Source organism: Babylonia areolata, chromosome 29 (genome assembly GCF_041734735.1).
Source record: "Babylonia areolata isolate BAREFJ2019XMU chromosome 29, ASM4173473v1, whole genome shotgun sequence".
NCBI lineage: Eukaryota > Metazoa > Mollusca > Gastropoda > Neogastropoda > Buccinidae > Babylonia > Babylonia areolata.
In genome coordinates this window covers 5,805,025-5,827,524 of record NC_134904.1, presented here as the reverse complement: position 1 = coordinate 5,827,524, position 22,500 = coordinate 5,805,025, and the positions used below count along the sequence as shown (strand labels likewise).

The following is a 22,500-nucleotide window of genomic DNA, read 5'->3' as shown; positions in this document are numbered from 1 at the left end:
ATCGGTGTACAAACTGTTTTTCGTCTGAGGTGCTTTTTTGGTGAGACATGGATTTCAACAGTTCGCTCAACTGAAGTTTGTGTGTTCGAGCTTGGAGTTTTCATCTGAGGTGGGGGGTTTTGTGAGACATGGATTTCAACAGTTCGCTCAACTGAAGTTTGTTTGTTCGAGCTTGGAGTTTTCATCTGAGGTGTTGTTGTTTTTTTGTGAGACATGGATTTCAACAGTTCGCTCAACTGAAGTTTGTGTGTTCGATCTTGGAAAGTGTGTGATAAATGAAAAGTAATGGAAAGAAGACGATTCGTTTGACGGCAGATCCAAGACGAGCTTGATTCTTCTCAACACAAAGGACACAACACAAAGCGGAACTTGTTCTCAGTGAGTGAAAGTGCGCGCGCAGAGCGAGTGTATCTGTAACTATCTGTATGTGGTGTGAACGTGAACTTCTCCACTTGCTGGGAAAATGCAGCGAAAGAAGTGCCACGTGTCCTTCGACGATCTGGTCGTGGTGGTTGAGTCCTCGGGCGACGTTCGTACCTTGAGTCTCACCACCTCGTTCTCCTCGAGCAATTTGACGTCATCATCGTCATCGTCATCGTCACGTGACAGCGCGAGGCCGGACACGCCTTTCCATGAACCGAAGATCCTGACCCCGCGGTACACCCTGCCCCACCCGCGTGTCCGGGTCCTTGTCGGGGAGGAGTCTAAGGAAGAACCACTCCGGCTGTGGCATTCGGATGGAGAAGAAGAGGAGGAGGAGGAGGAGCAGCAGGAGGAGGAGGAGGAGGAGGAGGTTTTTTTCTCAGACGATCAGGAGGTCTCGCGTCTCGGCGACGTCCTGTTGGAAACGTGGCTGCGGTGTACGCGCTACACCCGACGCGTGATAACGCGTACAAACCACCATCACCACGACATCAACAACAACAACAAAAGCTGACGCTCAAGACATGGACTACGGACGTTGATGAAGCCAAGTCCTCCCCCTCCACCTCCTTCTCCCCCTCCCCCCCCTCCTCCTCCTCCTCCTCCAAACCGTCACTGTCGTTACCCCAACCACCACGACGGCGACAACCCACTCCCCGCAACCAGCCCGACCTGGTGCTGCACAGCCAGCCCAAAGCCCGCTCCAGCTCACAGCCCAACCTGCTCCAAGGGCAACTGGTGGCGGCGCCGTCGTCCTCCTCCTCCTCCTCGGCATCGTCCAGGGCGTTGCCCAAGACTCCGGATCTCCCTGCTCCTCACGCTCGCCCTGCAGGTGGTGGTGGACGTGGTCGTGTTGTTCCGGAACCTTCGGGGGAGATGGAGAACGTTTGTGGTAGTGGTGGTAGTGGTGGTGGTGATTGTGCTGAGGTGGTGGTGGACGGTTGGTGTGGTGAGGAGGTGGTGGTGGAGGAGGAGGATGTGATGGTGGAGGAGGAGGAGGAGGAGGATGTTATGGAGGCGGTAGAGGAGGAGCTGTTGCATTTGGGGGACGAGTTTCTCCTGGATTACATGGTAGGTGGAAAACAGAAATGCTGAGTGGGGTGCGGGGGGAGGTTGAGGGGGCGACGGGGGAGGGAGGGGGGAGGTTGGGGGAGAGGTTGGTTCTCCACATAAAACTGAGGGCGCTCCATCACATATTATTTGTAATCTGTGGACTGTCATCTGTTTCTTCAACGCGTGTTTGTGTGTGTATGGGTGCGTGTGTGTGTGTGTGTGCGTGTGTGTGTGTGTGTGTGTGTCTCACTGACTGTCGCGGTCTTGTGTCTATTTGTCTTCGTTTTTTTTCTATCTTTCTATGTCTGTCTGTCTCTCTGTTCTCCCCTATCTCTTTCCCTCTTGTCTACCACTGGCCAGCACCCCCAACCCCCATCTTCTTTTTCAGAGGCATATGAGACGACTCTGTGTGTGTGTGTGTGTGTGTGTGTGTGTTGTTGTTGTTGTTGTTGTTGTTGTTGTTGTTGTTGTTGTTGTTGTTGTTGTTGTTGTTCTCTCTGTGTGTTCTTGTTTCTGTGTGTGTGTGTGTGTGTGTGTGTGTGTGTTCTCTCTGTGTGTTCTTGTGTGTGTGTGTGTGTGTGTGTGTGTGTGTTCTTTGTGTTCTTGTGTGTGTTTGTGTGTGTGTGTGTGTGTTCTCTCTCTGTGTTCTTGTGTGTGTGTGTGTGTGTGTGTGTGTGTGTGTGTGTGTGTTCTCTCTCTGTGTTCTTGTGTGTGTTTGTGTGTGTGTGTGTGTTCTCTCTCTGTGTTCTTGTGTGTGTGTGTATGTGTGTTCTCTCTGTGTTCTTGTGTGTGTGTGTGTGTGTGTGTGCGTGCGTGTGTGTGTGTGTGTGTGTGTGTGCGTGTGTGTGTGTGTGACTGTTACACGTTGTTTGTGGCGTGTTGTCATAACTATCGTTGCACAACGCTGAAATCTCGGGAAGAGAGACACAGAGAGAAAATGGAAAAGAGAGAGAGAGAGAGGAGTGTGAGAAGAGAGAGAGGGGAGGGAGAGGGGGGGGGAGCAGGTAACATCCACATTTCTTTCCCCGCACCGCACACTCCTCTGTGTGAGTGGCAGAGTGAACGTCCACGCCTTGTTGTGTGTGTGTGTGTGTGTGTGTGTGTGTGTGTGTGTGTGTGTGTGAACTCTGCTCTTTCCGTTCAGAGGGGGAAACATTTTGTGAATATTGGAAAAGGGGGTAGAGGGAGAGAAGAGAGGGGGAAAAGAAAGGGGGGGGGGGGGGGGGGGGGGGAGGAGAAGACAGAGAGAGTGTGTGTGTGTTGGAGTGAAAAGAAACTCTTAGTCTTCTCTGAAGACCTTGTACTGTCCAGCTGTCCCTAGAGTTTCTTATCACTCCAACACACACACACACACACACTCACTCTCTCTCTAGAGAGAGAGAGCTGGACAGTACAAGGTCTTCAGAGAAGACTTGAGAGTTTCTTATCACTCCAACACACACACTCTCTCTGTGTCTTCTCCCCCCCCTCCCCCCCCCCCCCCATTCACCTGTGTTAAATAGAGAAGGACATAAAGCGAGGAGAAGAGAGAGAGAGAGGGGGGGGACAGGAGGGGGGGGAGAGAGATGAGGAGAGAGGGAGATACAGAGGGAGGGAGAGGGTGAGTGAGAGAGGGGGTGAGGTAAGAGTGGAGAGAGAGAGGAAGAAACAGAGGGAGATATAAACAGAGGAGAAGAGAGAGGGGGAGAAAGAGAGGGAGATACAGAGGGAGGGAGAGGGTGGGTGGGTGAGAGAGAGGGAGTGAGGTAAGAGTGAAGAGAGAGAGAGAGGAAGAAACAGAGGAAGATATAAACAGAGGAGAAGAGAGAGGTGGGGAAGAGAGATGGGGAGAAAGAGAGGGAGATACAGAGGGAGGGAGGGGGAGGAGGGGGAGTGAGAGAGGGGGTGAGGTAAGAGTGAAGAGAGAGAGAGAGGAAGAAACAGAGGGAGATATAAACAGAGGAGAAGAGAGAGGGGGGGAAGAGAGATGGGGAGAAAGAGAGGGAGATACAGATGGAGGGAGAGGGTGGGTGGGTGAGAGAGAGGGAGTGAGGTAAGAGTGAAGAGAGAGAGAGGAAGAAATAGAGGGAGATATAAAGAGAGGAGGAGAGAGAGGGGGAGGGAGATGAGGAGAAAAGCAACACACACACACACACACACACACGCACACACACGCACACACACACACACACACACACACACACACACACACACACACACACTCCTTTTCAAGTGTATTTTATGGCTCCAAATCCGTTTGTTCAGCGCGTGCATGTGTGTGCATGCGTGTGTGTGTGTACGTGTACGTGTGTGTGTGTGTGTGTGTGTGAATTTCTGAGGTTTGTGCCTGACTGTATAACTACAAATCGCTTTGAGAGTTTTGAAATTATGAAAGCACTGGTTAAATGTGTCAGTAGTTGTAGTAGGACTAGTAGTAGTAGTAGTACCAATAATAGAAGTAGTCGTGATGTTGTGAGTGTAGTAAGTGACCCACTGATCAGCCGATTGATTGATTAATTGTATGGTTGGTTGGTTGATTGATGTGACGTTTGATGATTTGGCTGGTTGCTTGTTTGGTTAACTGACTCACTGACTGACTGACCAGTCGATTGATTGATTGACTGATTGATTAATTGATCGATTGAATGATTGCTTGAGGTGACATCGGATGATTTGGTGGTTTGTTGGTTAACCGACTCACTGATCAGCCAATTGATTGATTGATGGATGGATTGATTAATTGGTCTATCGATTGATTGATTGATATGATTAATTGGTTGATCGATTGAGATGACGTTGGATAAAATAGTGGTTCCTTGGTTGGTTGACTGGCTGACTAACTGATACGCCAATTGATTAATTGATTAAGGTGATTGGTTGGTTTACTGATCGATCGATTGATTGATTGATTGAGATGACATTGGATGATTGGGTTGTTGGTTGGTTAAACCGACTTACTGACTGACCAACCGATTGATTGATTGATTGAGGTGATTGATTGATTGATTCATTCATTCATTCATTCATTCATTCACTAATGTGCGGGCAGGTACGGGAGCTGGTTGGGGAGTGCACGTGCCCTGTTCAGTTCCCCATGGTGAAGGTCGGGGACGGCAAGTACCAGATCGGGGATTCCCGCACGCTTATTTTTGTCAGGGTGAGTGTGGTGCTGTGTGCTGTGTGGTGTGGTGTTGTGTTGTGCGGTGCGGTGCTGTGCTGTGCTGTGTTGTGCTGTGTTGCGTTGCGTTTCGTTGTGCTGTGCTGTGTTGTGCTGTGTCGCGTTGCGTTTCGTTGTGCTGTGCTGTGTTGTGCTTTGTCACGTTGTGCTGTGTTCTGTTGTGCTGTGTTGTGCCTTGTCACGTTGTGCTGTGTTTTGTTGTGCTGTGTTGTGCTTTGTGACGTTGTGTTGTATTTTGTTGTGCTCTGCTGTGCTGTGTCGCGTTGAGTTTCGTTGTTTTGTGCTTTGTCATGTTGTGTTGTGTTTTCTTGTGCTGTGCTGTGTCGCGTTGCATTTCGTTGTGTTGTGCTGTGTTTTGTTGTGCTGTGTTGTGCCTTGTCACGTTGTGCTGTGTTTCGTTGTGCTGTGTTGTGCCTTGTCACGTTGTGCTGTGTTTTGTTGTGCTGTGTTGTGCCTTGTCACGTTGTGCTGTGTTCTGTTGTGCTGTGTTGTGCCTTGTCACGTTGTGCTGTGTTTCGTTGTGCTGTGTTGTGCCTTGTCACGTTGTGCTGTGTTCTGTTGTGTTGTGCCTTGTCACGTTGTGCTGTGTTTTGTTGTGCTGTGTTGTGCTGTGTCGCGTTGCGTTTCGTTGTGCTGTGCGTGTGCATGAGCTGTACTGTGTTACGGTTTGCTGTGTAGCGTTGTGTTGCGCTGTGTTGTTTCCGTTGCGTTGCCGCTTGGTGTTGTATGTTGTATTTTGCTGTGTTGTGTTGTGTTTTGTTTTTTTTTTTGTTTTTTTTTTCAGGTTTGGTGTTTAGGTTTGTTGTGGTGTATTGTGTTTTGTCGTGTCGTGTTACGTTGTATTGAGTTGCGTTGTTGTGCCACGTTGGATTGGGTTGTCTTGAATTTTTGTCCGGGGGGTGGGGTAGGTGGGGGGGCCGGGGGTTGTTGTGTTGTTTTGTATTGTGTCTTGCTGTGTTGTATCGCATTGTGTTGTGCTGTGTTTATGCTGTGTTGCATTGAGTCGTGTTGCGTTGTGTTGTAATAGTGTGCTGTATTGCTGTACATTCCATTGCATTGTGTTGCATTATGTACATCGTATGCTGGCGTATCCTATTGTGTTGTATTGTTGCATTGTATGGTAATACATAATTGTACTGATATATACATACTTACTCCTCTACACTTTTCGCTGAAGCAGCATAAGGCGTCGACAAATCTTCTTTGGTCAAAAGCGAGCCAGCTGTTTTTTCCCTGTGGTATTCGTCTTTGCGTGTGAGTGCGAATGTGTTCACCCCCCCCCCCCCCCCCCCTCTCTCTCTTTCTCTCTGTGTGTGTGTGTGTGTGTGTGTGTGTGTGGGCGTCAAAAGCGAGCCAGCTGATCCCCCCCCCCCCCCAACCCCACCTCCAGCCCTGTTGGAACTTAGACCTGGGGGAACATAGATGTACCAAAAACGTGTTTGAGGGAACATAGACCTGGAGGAACATAGACATACTCCCTTCTTTTTCCCCAAGTCTTGCCTGATCGCTGCTTGCCATAAAAGGCTATGGAAAATTTGACCTTTTTTTTTTTCTTTGTCAACTGTATTACCAATGCTAACGCAAACTCTTTTTTTTTTTCTTTCTTTCTTTCTTTCTTTCTTTCTTTCTCCGGACTTGTTGGCTTGTTTCTGTAACTGCGGCGTGTTTCCTTGTGGTTTTCGTCTTTGCGTGTGAGTGCGAATGTGTTCACCACCCACCCACCCACACCCACCCCCTCCCTCCCTCCCTCTCCCTGTGTGTGTGTGTGTGTGTGCGTGTGTGTGTGTGCGTGCGTGCGTGTGTGTGTGTGTGTGTGTGTGTGCGTGCGTGCGTGCGTGTGTGTGTGTGTGTGTGTGTGCGTGCGTGTGTGCGTGTGAATTGATTCTGTTATTTTCCTTTGTATTCTTATCATCTCACCTTGAGAAACGTACATGATTTTTACTGTTATTCCGGAGGAGTGTGTGTGATATCAGTATCAATATCGGTATCAGTATCAGTAGCTCAAGGAGGCGTCACTGCGTTCGGTCAAATCCATATACGCTACACCACATCTGCCAAGCAGATGCCTGACCAGCAGCGTAACCCAACGCGCTTAGTCAGGCTTTGAGGGGAAAAAAAATCAATCAATCAATCAAATAAGATATAAAATAATAAAAATAAAATAGAATAAATAAAGTAAAAAATAACATTTAAAAAAAATTAAAATAAAAATAAAATTTATAATAATAATAATAATAATAATAAAATAAATATATAAATGAATTTCCCAACAAACAGAAGTGAGTCAGGGTAACCTTTCACAACTGGGAGGAGAGTGTGTGATAGATAGAAGTTGTGTAATCATAAATTGTATTGCGGTGAACCTCTTTGATCCCCATGCCACTAGTGGGAGCTTGTCACCGCTGTTCAGCCCTACTTTCAAGAGCGTTTCCCTTAATTAAAGTAATGTGGAGTGATGGCCTAGAGGTAACGCGTCCGCCTAGAAAAAACGAGAGAATTTGAGCGCACTGGTTCGAATCACGGTTCAGCCGCCGATATTTTCTCTGCCCCCCTCCACTAGACCTTGAGTGGTGGTCTGGACGTTAGTCATTCGGATGAGATGATAAACCTAGGTCCCGTGAGCAGCATGCACTTAGCGCACGTAAAAAGAACCCACGGCAACAAAAGGGTTGTTCCTGGCAAAATTATGTAGAAAAATCCACTTTGATAGGAAAAGACAAATAAAACTGCACGCAGGAAAAAAAATATGAAGTTATTCTTAACCGTTTTGTGGCAAATCTGTAGTTCAAAGAAATTTTAACGAGACGAAGAAATATCCAGTTGATATTAAGTTACATGCCTGTATGAATGTGTATGCTTGCGTGACTGAAAACTGATTGAATGACACAGGAAACGAATGATGAGCGCCCAGTGGCAGCTGTCTGTCAAACTCTACCCAGGTAGGCAGCCTGTTGTGCAAAATGGCTCCGTGTATGTAAAGCGCTTAGAGCTTGGTCTCCGACCGAGGATTATAGGCGCTAGATAAGTATCCATATCATCATCATCATCATTCACAAGCGAACGTCACAAACATGTGCAATAACTGTTGCTCAAAGACTGCTTGAGGCTGGTGTTGTGGTCCATTGTACTTCAACAGCAAGATCGTGGGGTTTTTTTGTTTGCTTGTTTTTAAATAGAAATTCTTGTACTTTGTTATTGCTGAATGTCGTGCTTGTGTGTGTGTGTGTGTGTGTGTGTGTGTGTTTTGTTGTTGTTTTTTTTCGTTTCGTTCGTTTCGTTTCGTTTCGGGTGTTGCTGCTTGTGACGTCAGCGTGGCTGATGACGTGTGTTGGTGACGTATGTCCGGCAGGTGCTGAGGAACCACGTGATGGTGAGGGTGGGAGGGGGGTGGGACACGCTGGAGAACTATCTCAACAAACACGACCCCTGCCGCTGTCACTTCAGAGGTGAGAATGCTCTGTCTCTGTCTCTCTTTCTTCTCTCTGTGTCTGTCTCTCTCCTTCTCTCTCACTCACTCACAATCTCCCCACACTCTCTCTCTCTCGCCTATTTTTTTCTTTTCTTAAAAAAAAAAAAGTATTCATATTTGTCCGTATCTCTCTCTCTCTCACTCTCTCTCTCTCTCTCTCTCTCTCTCTCTCTCTCTCTCTCTCTCTCTCTGCGTCTGTCTGTCTGTCTGTCTGTCTGTCTCTCTCTCTCCTGTTTTTCTTTTGTTTTTCTTTTTTTTCTCTGTTTTCTTTTTATTAAAAAAAAACCCAAACAAACAAACAAAAAACACACAAAGCTTTCAAATTCTGAGAAATTGTACCTCTTGAGAATGTTGATTGTGCTATCTGAAAGTGCAATTTAGATTTGACAGTGTATCATAGATATGTTGACATGTGGTGTTATGTGATGTTTGCAACAATACATTGTTCACATACCCCTTCGATCATAAGAGGCCAGGCCTTTTCGTGAATAACCATCTCGCTCTTTCTCTCTCTCGCTCCCTCTCTCTTTCTATGTTATGATATCGATTGGATTCCTCCGTGTTGTTGCTATTGTTAATGTAGCGTATTCTCTTTCTGTTTCTCCTCTCTGTCGATATTGCTTTGGGGAAATGATTACGTCCACATACACAAAGCACATAATCGTGTGTGTGTGTGTGAGAGAGAGAGAGAGAGAGAGAGAGAGCGCACACACACACACACACACACACACACACACACACATCCTAGTGTAGCGTATATGGTTCTCGACAGTTGCAGATCCGGGTGTCAGTATTCATGGACTTACTACTTAACTACCTTTCCATTCTGAATTTACCAGCATCGATTTTAGAAGTGGGATCAGCAAGGGTGTTAAGCCCAAGGGCGTTAACTCTAGCCCACTCTTCTGTCCCTGGCAGACGACAAGAGTCGGCAGAGGCGCACTCCGATAAAGATTATGAACTGATTTTTTTTTCTTCTTCTTCTTCTTTTCCCGGTTCTCCAAAACCGCGACAATAACACTGAAAGCTGCTTACAGATTTTAGGTATTGTTGGTGTTGTTGGCTGATTTGGTGGATTTTATGCCTTGGGTGAGTTTTGGTTTGTTTCTCGGACAGGTTGAAACGAAATGATTTCTGGACATTTTTTCCTTGATCCAGAATTTTGGAAGAATTGAAGGCCTAGATCACCCCCGAAAACGGAGTATGGCTGCCTACATGGCGGGGTAAAAAACGGTCATACACGTAAAAGCCCACTCGTGTGCATACGAGTGAACGCAGAAGAAGAAGAAGGCCTAGATCTAATATTGTTCTTTCAATCTCTCAGCCAGGGCAGCAGATATTCTTTTGCGATGTGGGACATTCAGATGAAGGCTTGATCTTTTGATATCTTGACACTGTATATTCAATTGATACTATCAAAAACATGATTATACCGGACTGTGTGAAAGAAGGGAAATATGTTATTCATGTTGATAATATTGAAAATAGAATTATACCGGACTAGACTGTGTGAAAGAAGGGAAATGTATTCATGTTGATAATATTGAAAACAGAATTATACCGAACGGTGTGTGTGAAAGAAGGAAAATATATTTGTGTTGATAATATTGGAAACAGAAAATGATACTGGTTCATAATCAAGCTAAGGGAACCAAGTGTAGGGACCTTGCCACTTTCCGATCTAGGAATTCGTCGGCCAGTAATTCATATGTATATATCTCCATGGGACCCTGTAGTATCAGAGTGTATGTATGTCCAGGTCTGGAAGGAATCGGTGCAGTGTAGTCTATCGATCTCTGTCCCCTAAGATCATTTATTTCCGCCTGATCCTCTTCTCCTCAGCCGTGCCTGTCTTGGCGTGATCCGCCTTCTGCCGCAATCAATCGTCACTTGCCACTTATACCACTCTTTGTGTATTGGGGGTGGGGTGGGGGTATTATGTGTGTGTAGTGTGTATGTGTGTGGGTGTGCGCGTTTGTGTGTGTGTATACATAGTGTGTGTGTGTGTGTGTTTCTATCTCAAGTCCTTTTTTAACCACCGTCTTCCTCCCCCTTCCCCCCCCCCCCCCCCCCTCTCTCTCTCTCTCTCTCTCTCTCTTTAGCCTAGGGTTTGGATACGTCTGGCTGCAACAAGGGGTTGGGTGCGAAAAATCTTTTATTTCTTTGCTTAAACAACGTCAAACAGATATTTACGTACAAGAATGGGAAAGCTCCGTAATGCAGAAAAATATGTATAATTACTATAGAACATTTAAAGTTACCTTTGAAAATGAAAGATACTTTGATTTTGTGAACATAAAATGTTTTAGAGACTGTATTGTCAAATTACGCTTGGGAATATTACCTCTTAAAGGAGCTACTTTGAAATCATTTTTCAACAATAATCAGGATAAACTTTGCAACTTATGTGCAGTCACGGAGGATGAGGAACATGTAATTTGTGTTTGTCCTTTGTATTCCGAAATTAGAGATAAATACCTGGACTATTGTAGCATACAATCTCTACCACAATTGCTAAAATGTGACAGCATGCTTAAAACTAGGAACCTAGGAATTTATATCTTTTATGCATTGAAAATTCGAAACAATTTCGTAGGTAATATAGATGAGTAATGCCCTCTGTACTGGCTGTCAGTTGTGAAAATAACTGAATGAAAATCTGTAGGTTTAGGAAATTCCACTTTCTTGCATGCATGGCTTGTTTCATGTTTTCGTTTTTCCTTAATAGGCATTCTACATTGTTCTTTTTGTTTCTAGGGGCCGGAGGCCTATGGAATAAAATTTTGTTTGTTCTTGTTCTCTCTCTCTCTCTCTCTCTCTCTCTCTCTCTCTCTCTGTCCTTTCTTTTCATCCTCTGTCATTCAAACGTACGCCCTTTCTTTTCTTGCTGCTTCTTCCCCCTTTTTACCATCCTTTCTTCATCCATCATCTTTGTTCTCTTCTTCTTCTTCATCATCATCATCATCCCCACACACTCTCTTTCGTTTCTCTCCTTGTCCTCCTTCCTCCTCTCCCCTCCCTTCCACCCCCCCCCCCCCTACCCCCACCCCAACTGCCTCTCCTCTCTTCTCTCTCCTTGCAGCCCCTATTACTCCCTACTCCACCCTCCCATCAACCCCACAACCCCCTACCCCCTGCTCTTCGATCTGATATAATCACTGGGAATGTACAGAATCCCAAGATCGATAGACGTAGGATCAATAACCTATGGGCCAGTAATCGGATCAGTCACACACAGCACAGGAGAACAATGGAGCTGTGTAGGTCTGTGTACAACAAGTCTGGTTTGTGTGTGTGTGTGTGCGTCTGTGTGTTTGCGTGTGTGTGTGGATTATCATCGTCTCTTGTTCCCCGCTCTGGTTATCCACACTCTTGCTCCCACTGGCGTTTGGAAGTCAAGACTGTTTCTCCAAACCACCCCCAACACGACCCCAACCCCTCCGCACGCACGCACACACACACACACACACACACACACACACACACACACACACACACACACACACACACACACACCTCCCCGACGTTGTGAATGAGGCAGCTTAGGGTTGGAGCCCATCTGCCATCAAACATCTTCTGCTCCATTTCTTGGGTATTTATGGGATTGCAGGATGGGTCCTTTTTATTATCTTATGAATCTCTTTTGCGAGGGGGAAATATGGATACTCATAAAAATGATAGCGCCTACCCCTCGGTCAGCACCTTTCAGCGCTCGTCTTTTCTGTCATTCATTCAGTCTTCTGTCCTGCTCTCTTTTACGTGTGTGGCTTTTTTTTTTCTTTTTTTTTCTTTTTTTTTTGTAACCCCACAATTTAGGTAGTCATAGTCCGTTTTCGGGGGTAGGGGTGTATTTTGGGTATGCTCTTGTTTCCATAACCCTCCGAACGCTTACATAAATGCTAAGAAATTTAACGAACGTACGTATTAGATCTTCTGCGTCCGTGTACACACACAGCAGAGAGGGGTTCAGGCACAAGCAAATCTGCATATATTGTGTTGACCTGGGAGATCAGGGGGGAAAAAAAAAGTCTCCACCTGTAACCCATCACTTGCGCCCAATCCGAGAATCGAACTCTGGAACCTCTGACAGCGTGGACAGCTTACGGTGCTGATCCTTGCATGATCAACGGCCTCGGCCAATCAGCAGGTAGCAAGCAGCGATGACTCATCTTCACCTCCAGCCACCACATTCACCACCTCCACCATTGCCTCCGCTGCCACCAAGCCACCTCGAGAGAACTGTCTCTTGATCCATATGCCTATTCGTTGAGCACATCAGATCACTTCAGAGATGTGTCCAGTGCGCGGTTGATTTAGTTCTCGTTGTGACTATACATGTGTTCAGCTCATAGTTGACAAGCACCGGTTGTTTAATAGTTCGTTTGGTTTTTTGTTTGTTTGTTTTTAGTGAACCGTTTAGTGAGAGACATCAAAGTCGCAAAAGCTGGAAACCACAGTAGATTAAAAAAAAAAAAAAATATATATATATATATATATATATATATATATACGCCTTGGTCCTTTGGCTAGGACAATTACTTTGCTGACTTTTGACCCAGGCGAAAGTGCTCGCGTATGGTATAGTGCAAAGGGAAAAAAATTGAAACAAAAATCTGAAAAAGGTTCAGGAAAAAAGAAGAAGAATATAAGAAGAAGAAGAAAGCAAGAAGTTTGTCAGATTTTATGTAGAGTTAAATGTTTCCATCGACCTTATTGCTTTTGGTTTTCACTCAACATAATTGATTAATTAAACAGAATAATCCCCGCCGTCGATTCATACTAGATAGGGTTTTCGGTTTCAAGAGCTGTGTGTGTGTGTGTGTGTGACGAACGCGCTTTAAACATCAGAAAATACAACTGTGCCCGTGCCCTCTCTGTGTTTGACAGGGATGGTTGTGCGAGGTGGGTGCCGTGTTGTGTCAGGTTGTGTGTGTCTTGTCACGTCGAATTGTCATTATGTAACGAATGCGCCAATAGTTTGCTTGACCGGTCAAAGTTATGTGTGTATAGCGGTATGCAGTTTACGTCTTTCCACACTTAATGATATTACTTATATAAGGGAAAAACAATAGAATGTGTAGGGAGGGAGGTGTGGGGGGGACATGAGAAATAAAGAGGAGGTGTGTGTAATTGTGTGTGTGTGTGTGTGTGTGTGCCAGAAAGTTTCGCGTGTTTTAATCGCTGTTTATGTTTTCAATGTTGGTTTTTGCCACCAGTGATGGTGCTGTATATCCTCCTTGCCCCAAGAGGCCCCACAAGAATGGGTTTGTGGAAATAGTGTGTGATATAACCATCTCATTACGAACACATGTCAATGTATAATACACCATCAAACACAAACAATAGTAAGTAAATTGCACAGAATTTAGAGCAAAAATGTCAACTTTCTCACGAAGTAGCGATTTCCAAGAAGTTGAATGAAATTATACATCTCTCTCTCTCTCTCTCTCTCTCTCTATATATATATATATATATATATATATATATATATATATATATATTATAATGTACATTTATATAGCGCCGTTTCTCTCTAAGAGCTCAGGGCGCTGTACATGAAAGTTACATAAAACATTCATGACCACTCTTTCTGACACACCCCCCCCCCCTCACACACACAGACAGACATTCTCCCTTTCCCACTCTTCATAATCCAAAGTGAGCTGACGTGGGTGGTGTTGGAGAACAAGGAAGCCGAGAGTGCTTATAGACAGATTTTAAAAAGATGAGATTTTAGTTATGAGCGAAAAGCAGAAATAGAATCAGATGCACGGATATGATGAGGAAGGTTGTTCCAGATGTGAGGAGCAGCAAAGAAGAAAGAACGTTCACCATAGGTTCTTGTATTGACACGAGGTCATTAACTACTTTCAACAAAGCATTTAGTTGCTATGGGCAGATCTGTACGCTGACTGAAAAGAAGAGAACAGGTTGTTTAATGCTAAATGGTCTGAAAGTTGGGAGAGAACAATGTTTTTCAATAATTTTGGACACAAAAGCAAGGTTGGATACAGGGCGAAAACTTTTGAGGTCATTTTGATCCAGAGTGGCTTTCTTTAGCAGGGGCTTAACAAGTGCAGTCTTGTATACATTAGGGACGACACCAGAAATCAAAGAACCTTTTTTGTGCAGGCAACACAACATCCAAACATTCATACAGTAGTGGTGTGGGAAGGAGGTCCAGGTCACATGTTTTTGGAGCAGATTTTTTTCAACACCCTAAGTACATCTGTCTTTGAAACAGATGTAAAAACAACAAAAGGAACACCCTGAAATTCTTTTTTTCCCAAGGGATGTGACACAACTGACTGTGAATCCAGTTCTTTCCTGAAGTTAACAATTTTTTAGCAGAAAAAAAAAAAAATATATATATATATATATAACTGTCATTTGATATTGCATTAGAAGAATTTGCTGGCAGAGCAAAAGGCAGAGTGGTGGAAATCATTAAAACAATGTGGGGCCTTGGAGTTCTGAGTTCTCTCTCTCTCTCTCTCTCTCTCTCTCTCTCTCTCTCTATATATATATATATATATATATATATATATATATGTATGTATGTATGTATGAATATATATTATTTTACTTATAACGATTCCTGGTTTCCAGGTCACCGCAGCGGGTCCACCGCCGTCAGCCCAGGCCCCAAGCACCAGATCCTGCGCCGCGCCTCCACCTCCGCCCTCATCGCCACCCGCACCACCTCCTCCCCCACCCCCTCCTCCTCCGCCTCCCCCCATCACAACCCCCCCAGCCAGCCCCCGACCTCTCCGCGACGCATGTCCTCCGCGTCCGTACCCCTCTCCTCCTTCAAGGGCTCCTCCTTCTCCTCCTCTGGCACCTTCAGCAAAGGGCCCAGTCCTGCTCGCAGCGCCAGTCCTGTTACTACTACCCCAGCCCACCACGCTGCTGCTTTCGCCAAAGCGGGAAGCCCCCTCCGGCGAAGCGCCAGCCCGGGTCCCAACGGCGTCAGGCGCCTGCCCTCCCCCTCCCCCTCCCCGGCCGTGACCCCTACCCCCAGGGAGTCCCGGGAGTCCTCCGTGGGCAGGTACTCCACCTCCAGCAGCCAGTCCACCAGCCGGCCCTCCTCCCCGGCGCTCAGGCAGTCCTTCCAGGAGAGCAGTAGCAGCAGCAGCAGCAGTCACCAGCAGCTGCAGCAGCAGAAGTCTCAGCCGCAGAGGTCCCAGTCGCTGCCTCAGCACCAGGCTGTGCAACGATGCAAGTCCCCCTCGCCAGCGCCCAGTCCTGGGTCACGTGCTGCTGTTGGACCTGGCGGTGGTGGTGGTGGTGGTGGTGCTAGCGGGAACCGAACCCTGCCCCGCCCACTCAGCCGCGGGGCCTCGGGCATCCCCAGGCCTCAGTCCCCAGCGGCGACCTCGACCTCGTCCACTTCCGGTTCCTCTGCCAAGCGGAAGTTGTTCATGGCCAGGTGAGATGATGTTTGGGAGGGGTTGGGTAGGGGTGGAGTAAGGGCGGTGTTGAGGGAGGGTTGGGAAGGGAGGAAGGGTTGGAGAGAGTGAGATGGGTGATTTGGGGTTTGCACACACACACACACACACACACACACACACACACACACAGAGAGAGAGAGAACCTTTAATCAAACGTTTTTGTCTTCGAAATATAGAACAACAAAAAAGAGGTGGGGAGAGGATGCATTTGAGAAAGAGAGTGGGCAGGGTGGAATGAGGGTGGGGGTGGGGAGGGAGGGCATACGAATAATAAATGATGATGATACTGGATATTCACGTAGTAGCACACAATGCAGAAACCTGCATGAGGTGCTTTACAAAACATGTGGTTTTTGTATGCAGGACATCAAAGTTACATATTATGCACACCAAAACGTAACTTTCAAACTGTTTGAAACTATACACGCACACATTAAGCCCAGTGCATACATGCATACATACATACATATAAACACACATACACTCGCGAATGTGAATATTGTCAGAGAAGTACAGAGACGGGAAGGGCGAGGGAAGTGAGCTTGATTTGATTCGATTATTTCCAGAAGGGATCGAAACCGACACTAAGAGGGGGGAAAGAGAGAGATGGGAGGGGGGAGGGGGGCGAGAGAAAGGAAGAAAAAGACTCAGTGGGAACCGTTATTCTTTGTATTAATTTACTGAACATTTTTTTTACACGTTTTCTTTTTGATCCATACATCGCGATAAAACATTGCTGTTGTTTGATTGTTCTGTGACGAGAACCAAAAGCGTCTGTTACACACCCGTAACTAGCTCTGACTAGCCAGACGGCTGATCCGGCTTGTAACAAAGTAAAAGACAATTATTCATTTCCTACCAAGGGCGCAGTCTACCTGAAAGACTGTGGGTATACAGGTGTGACGTACATAGCGACACATACTGTGTGTGTGTGTGTCCACGCAACCTTTGGCTTTCTGGCGACGTGTTTTGGCGAAACGTACTAACTGAGTGTAACTGCGTGGCAGGTGTTGCGTTTTGTTTTGTGGTTAAGTTTGGTTGTGGATGTTGCTGTTGTTATCGTTATTTTCGTACACGCGTGTGTGTCCACACATGCAGGAGCATGATGCACGTGCATTGATACGCCCGCGCGCGCGCACACACACACACACACACACACACACACACACACTCAAGATCATTATGTGGTAATGTTGGTGTTTTTGTGTGCTTTATGTGTGTGATTTTCTTCTTAATTGTTGTCAAAGTGTACTTTTGACAGTATTCATATTTGTTTGATTATTTGAACACTTCACTTTTTAATTAAACAGAATGCTGCCTATTAGTGGAGGGCAAGAGTTGACTGGTTCATAGCCCGCTTGTACTAAACAAGTGGGGAAAGAAATCCTTGGCAATGAAAAATACGTTTCGGTGGTGGGGGTTGGAGGGTGGGGTGGGGAGGATTAAAACGTTCACTCGTGAATGATAAGAAGAAGAATATTAGTAATAATATTAATTGTGATATCAATAATGATAAGTATAAGAAGAAGAATGATGATGATGACAACTGATGCTCACACTTCCTAGACAGGGAGCATCAAATACACCTTGCACGAACAAGCATGTGCACGTGGGGGGGAAAAAGAAAGACAAGAGAGGCAAGGCCTTCAAGACTCACTTGTGATACACTTTTTAAAAAAATCCAAGCTTTTTATGTATTGAGTATAATTTCAAAATGTAATGTTTAAGATGAGAAAGATCAGTTTAAAGCAAATTAAGTCCCCTAGCATTAATTACAGAGTAATTTCCCTTTTTTTTTTTTACTATCTGCACCAAAACGTTTGCAAAAAATAAATAAAACTTCCATGCTTAGCAAAAGAAGTTTCTGTTTGAACAAAAAATGATAATAATGACTGCTCTTGTTGTTGGGTCAGAATATCAGATCAAAGTGACAAGTTTAGAGAATACAAAAAATATAAATATAACAGTAAATGCAGTTTGCATATAATTAGGCTTCTTTTGTTATTTTTTTTGTGCCCATCCCAGAGGTGCAATATTGTTTTAAACAAGATGACCGGAAAGAACTGAATTTTTTCTATTTTTATGCCTAATTTGGTGTCAACTGACAAAGTATTTGCAGAGAAAATGTCAATGTTAAAGTTTACCACGGACACACACACACACACACACACACAGACAACCGAACACCGGGTTAAAACATAGACTCACTTTGTTTACACAAGTGAGTAAAAAAAAAAAACGAAAAGAAAAAGCACCCGCACACGAACGCACACAGCCAGCAAAAGTTAAAGAAGTACATCACACAACGAGGTGATAGACAGAATGGAAGAGGTGTGTTTTGAGAGGCTGTTTAAAATAAACTGGGGAATCCACCTGATCGTTTGAGAAAGGCAATTTGTTCCACACTGCTGGACCAAGATAGGAGAAAGGGCACTGTTGTTGTTGTTTTGTTTTTGTTTTTTGTGGGGTTTTTTGTTTGTTTGTTTGTTTTTTTGCGTGTCTGTGTCTGTTGTTGTTTTTTGTTGTTGTTGTTTTTATTCGAGGAACTGTCAGCATTGAAGAATCAGCAGTCGTTGTATAAAGGGCGAAACGAACTGTGTATTGCAGCAAAGAAAGGAGAAGTCCGAATTAATGTGTGTAGTTTTGACGGGAAAGTGGTATGTGTTTTGTACGTCCAGATATAACAATCTGACACTGTACTGTGCCATGCAGTTCAATAACTGCTATTAACTATGATTACGACACAATACAATACTGCAAACTACAGTACATTTTTGCGGGGTTTCTTATGTCACATATGCAAAACAAAACATACATACATACATACATATATATAACGTTGTGCTATCTTTACGAACAATACTCTAGAAAAAAAAAATCACAACTGTGACATTTGCGAATTAACTGTGGTTTGCCAAAAACAAATCCCAGGTTTTATACGGTGGAACTGTCGGTCATTTGTCATATCCTAAATGAAATGCCGGGTGGAAGGGGTGGGATATGGAGGAGGGAGTCATTGCCATACAAGACTGCCGACTGTCTGATGACGCACGTCCTTCCTCAGCCTCACCCCCACCCCACCCCCACCTCCTTAACCTCTCTCAATCCTACTCCCACCCACCGCTCATCCCCTACCGCCACCCTACACCCCTTCCCTCCTCCCTCCTCTCTCCTCTCGCGCGCTCCTCCTCCTCCCACCCCCATATACTTCCCTGTGCCCCCCCCTCCCTCCCCCCACTCTCCCCTCTACCATCACTACTCCTATTCTTTCATTCATTCAAGCTAAAGGATTGATGTCTTTTCCCCAACGTTTTGCTATGATTCACGCAGAAAGTTGTATTACTACTGTTTGGGTTTGAGGGGACTGGGCTCGAGAGGCGGGACTGGGACAGCGGTGGTGCCTAAACGTTGGACGTAACAGTGTGGGTCTTGAGAGTCATGTTAATTGGTGGCTCCCACTTTGCTGAAGGTCTGGAATCTTAATTAAAAGTCTGGTCAAATGCGTTCGTGGAGTCAGTCACCGCTCCTTTTTCCATTTGGGAGAAAGGTTCAGTTCGGAAAAGTGTGTGTGTGTGTGTGTGTGTGTGTGGTCTGCTTGTGTTGGCTGTGCGTCTTGTGTTGTTTGTTGGTAGGTCTGTCTGTCTGTCTCTTCTCTCTCTCTCAGTCTCTCTCTCAGTGTCTCTGTCTGTCTGTCTGTCTGTCTGTCTCTCTCTCTCTCTCTCTCTCTCTCTCTCTCTCTCTCTCGCTCTCTGACAATGTGAACAGGGAAAGGAGCTCAGAAGATTAGTGTATATCAGTCCGTGTATACATGCATGCGTAAGCGCGTGCGTGCGCGCGCGCGCGTGTGTGTGTGTGTGTGACTGAGTTATATTCCATGCTATTTTTTATGTTTCGTGATTAATTCTTGTTGTTGTAGTTGTTGTTGTTGTTACTGTCTACACCGAGTGTCCGTACCGATTTTCTTTTCTTTTTTTTCTTTTCTTTTTTTTTCCTTTTTCATCTTTTGTGCGTGTGAGTGGGTGTGTGTGTTTGTGTGTGAGGGAGGGCATGGTGTAAAGAAGCTTCCAGCTTATCCAGTTTACCCTCAATAAAACATTTGTTCATTTGTTCTCCCGCTTCCCCCTCTCTGTCCCCACACATACTCTTAGTGGCCCGCCCCCACCACCCCTCCTTTTCATTCCTTCACCTCACGCTGAAATCCTGACGTCTCTCTCTCTCTCCCCCCCCCCCCCCCCCAATAGTTTTACTATGATTCACAAAGAAAGTTTGACTACCCCTTCAGGTTTGGAGGGGGTTGGGGGGGGGGGGTCGATTGAGAGAGGCGGGAGAGAGAGAGAGTGGTGATGTCTCATTGTTGGACCAACAGTGTTGGGTCTTGAGACTCATGTTGGTGGGCGTCCGTTCTGCTGAAGGTCTGGAATTCTTAAGTCTGGTCTAATGCGTCGTGGAGGTAGTCAGTCAGTCAGCCAGCCCGTCACCACTCCTTTCCATTTGCGAGAAAGGTTCGGTGATGTTACGTGTGTGTGTGTGTGTGTGTGTGTGTGTGTGTGTGTGTGTGTGTGTGTGTGGTCTGTTTGTCTTGGCTGTGTGTTTTGTCTGTCTGTCTGTTGTTCGGTCTCTCTTGTCTTTGTCTGTTTGTATTTCTGTCCGTTTGTCACTCTCTCTCTTTCTGTGTCTCTGTCTCCCTCACTTCCCCCTCTCTATTCTCACATATACATCAATGCCCCCACCCCCCCGTCCCCACCCCACCCCCAACCTCCTCTCCACCTCTTCATCTTTCATTCCCCCAATCTGAAGTTCTGACGTCACCAGAGTCCCCCCCAGTATTTTTGCTATGATTCACGAAGAAAGTTTGACCACCCAGTTTAGGTTTAGGAGGGAGGGGTGGGTGAGGGTGTGGGGGTGGGGGTGGGGGGTCTCGATTGAGAGAGGCGGGAGAGAGAGAGCGGTGGTGCCTAATTGTTAGACCAACAGTGTGGGGTCTTGAGAGTTGCTTTTGCTGGCGTCCACTTCTGCTGAAAGTCTGGAATCTTAAGTGTGGTCAAATGCGTCGTGGAGTCAGTCATTGAGTCACCATTCCATTTGGGAGAAAGGTGTTTTTGTTTTTTTTTGTTTTTTTTGTTTTTGTATGAAAACTGTGTAGGTGTGACTTGTTTGTCTTGGCTGTGTGTGTCGTGTGTGTGTGTGTGTGTGTGTGTGTGTGTCCCTCTCTCTCTCTCTTTCTTTCTCTCTCTCATGTGACCGTCCATTCCAACTCATATGAAAAAAAAAAATCACCTCCACCCTTGCTGTTTGTTGTAACTGTTGTTTTCATTTTAACACTTATTTTCTCGCTTTTTCTTGGACTAATTGCATGTGTACATGCGTACGTACGTGCGTGCGTGTCTTTGAGTATGTGTTCGTTAACTTTTTATACATTCCATTCATGTATGCTGTGTGTGCGCACGCGCGCGTGCGTTGTCTGTGAGTGTGCTGTGTGTGTGTGTGTTTTACGTTATCTATATATTTATTTCTTATTTATTTACTTATTGATTGATTTATTGATTAGTTTCTTGACTTATTCATTTATTCATTTTCTCTCTCTCTCTCTCTCTCTCTCTCTCTCTCTCTCTCTCTCTCTCTCGTTCTTTCTCTCGCTCCCTTCCTTTCTCTCTCTCTCTCTCTCAGGCTGTCTCTCTCTCTCTCACTCTGTCTCTCTGTTTAACCCCATGCATGCTAATTCCCGTGTGTGTTGTCTAATTCTGCAGAGAGCCACCGGTTTGGAGATACTAACCCTGCATGGATGGTGGTTCCTCTCGACACTTTTTGTTTTCGTAAGCGCATTCCCTTAACCACTTGGGTGACGTTTTTTTTTTTTGTTGGTTTGGTTTTTTCGGATCTTTTTCTTTTTTTTCCTTTTTTTTTCTCTCTCTCTTTTTTTTTAATTCCTTTTTTTTATGCATGCCCTTGCGTTGTGACGTCAATAGCGCACTTCTGCCGTCATGTGGTGACGTGTACACACCTTTTCCCCCCGCCACACTCCCAAGTTGTGACGTGATTGCACGGGTTGTAGGTCGCGTTTGTGTTGTCTTTCGTTTTGTTGCGGTTAATTGTTTTTTTCCCCCAATTGTTCTGTTGTGGGTTCGTTGGGCATGGGGAGAGTGCTATATCTATCTATCTATCTATCTATCTATCAATCTATATATATATATATATATATATATATATATATATATATATATATGCGTGTGTGTGTGTGTGTTTCCATTGCTATTTCGTTTTGATATTGTTTTCTTATGGATCAGGTTGCGGTTTTTGTTGTCGTGGTTGGGGATTTTTGGTGCGTGTTCTTGTGGGGTTTTTTTTGTTTGTTTTGGGTTGGGTTTTTTGTTGTTGTTGTTTTGTTTGTTTGTTTGTTGGTTTTGGTTTTGTTTTTTTTTTGTGTGCTTGATTGGCCAAGCATGGGGATTTTGAACCGTCTTTCTGGTTTTAAAAGCGGTACGTGTTTATGTCGGCACGTTCATTCCTTTCTTTAGTTCGTCATTCTTTCATACTGTTTTCTTCAGTATACGAGGGCGGTTCTTCTTTGGTCTTTTTCAAACATTAATTTTGTCAAACGCATACTTGTTTGTGCCGGTCAGCCCACATGTTAGTTATGTCGGCTAAAACGATACAATACAATACAATACAATACAATACACAATACAATACAATACAATAGGCACATAATTTAGATGATGATTGAAAATCACAAATGCGAGCACACACACACACACACACACACACACACACACACACACACACACACACACACACACGTACACGCGCGCGCGCAAGTACTTAAAATCAAGTTTTATAACAGAAATTAGTCTGATGACATATCATTTGATTCCAAGAGGAATAAAAGTACCTGTTTGTTGGGCGCTAGTCTGAAAATGTTCTCCAGTGAATGGCCTGTTAAAGCTGGA

At 45.2% G+C, this 22,500-nt stretch overlaps 1 protein-coding gene across 1 annotated transcript in view; it reads left to right on the top strand.

Moving 5' to 3' along the window:
- LOC143302168 (uncharacterized) overlaps positions 1 to 22,500 on the top strand; it is a 122,860-nt gene that overhangs the window by 76,400 nt on the left and 23,960 nt on the right. Inside the window, exons 3-5 of the mRNA XM_076616707.1 lie at positions 4,505 to 4,612; positions 7,983 to 8,079; positions 14,712 to 15,531. Coding sequence (XP_076472822.1) covers positions 4,505 to 4,612; positions 7,983 to 8,079; positions 14,712 to 15,531 — 1,025 coding nt within the window. The remainder of the gene's footprint in view (positions 1 to 4,504; positions 4,613 to 7,982; positions 8,080 to 14,711; positions 15,532 to 22,500) is intronic.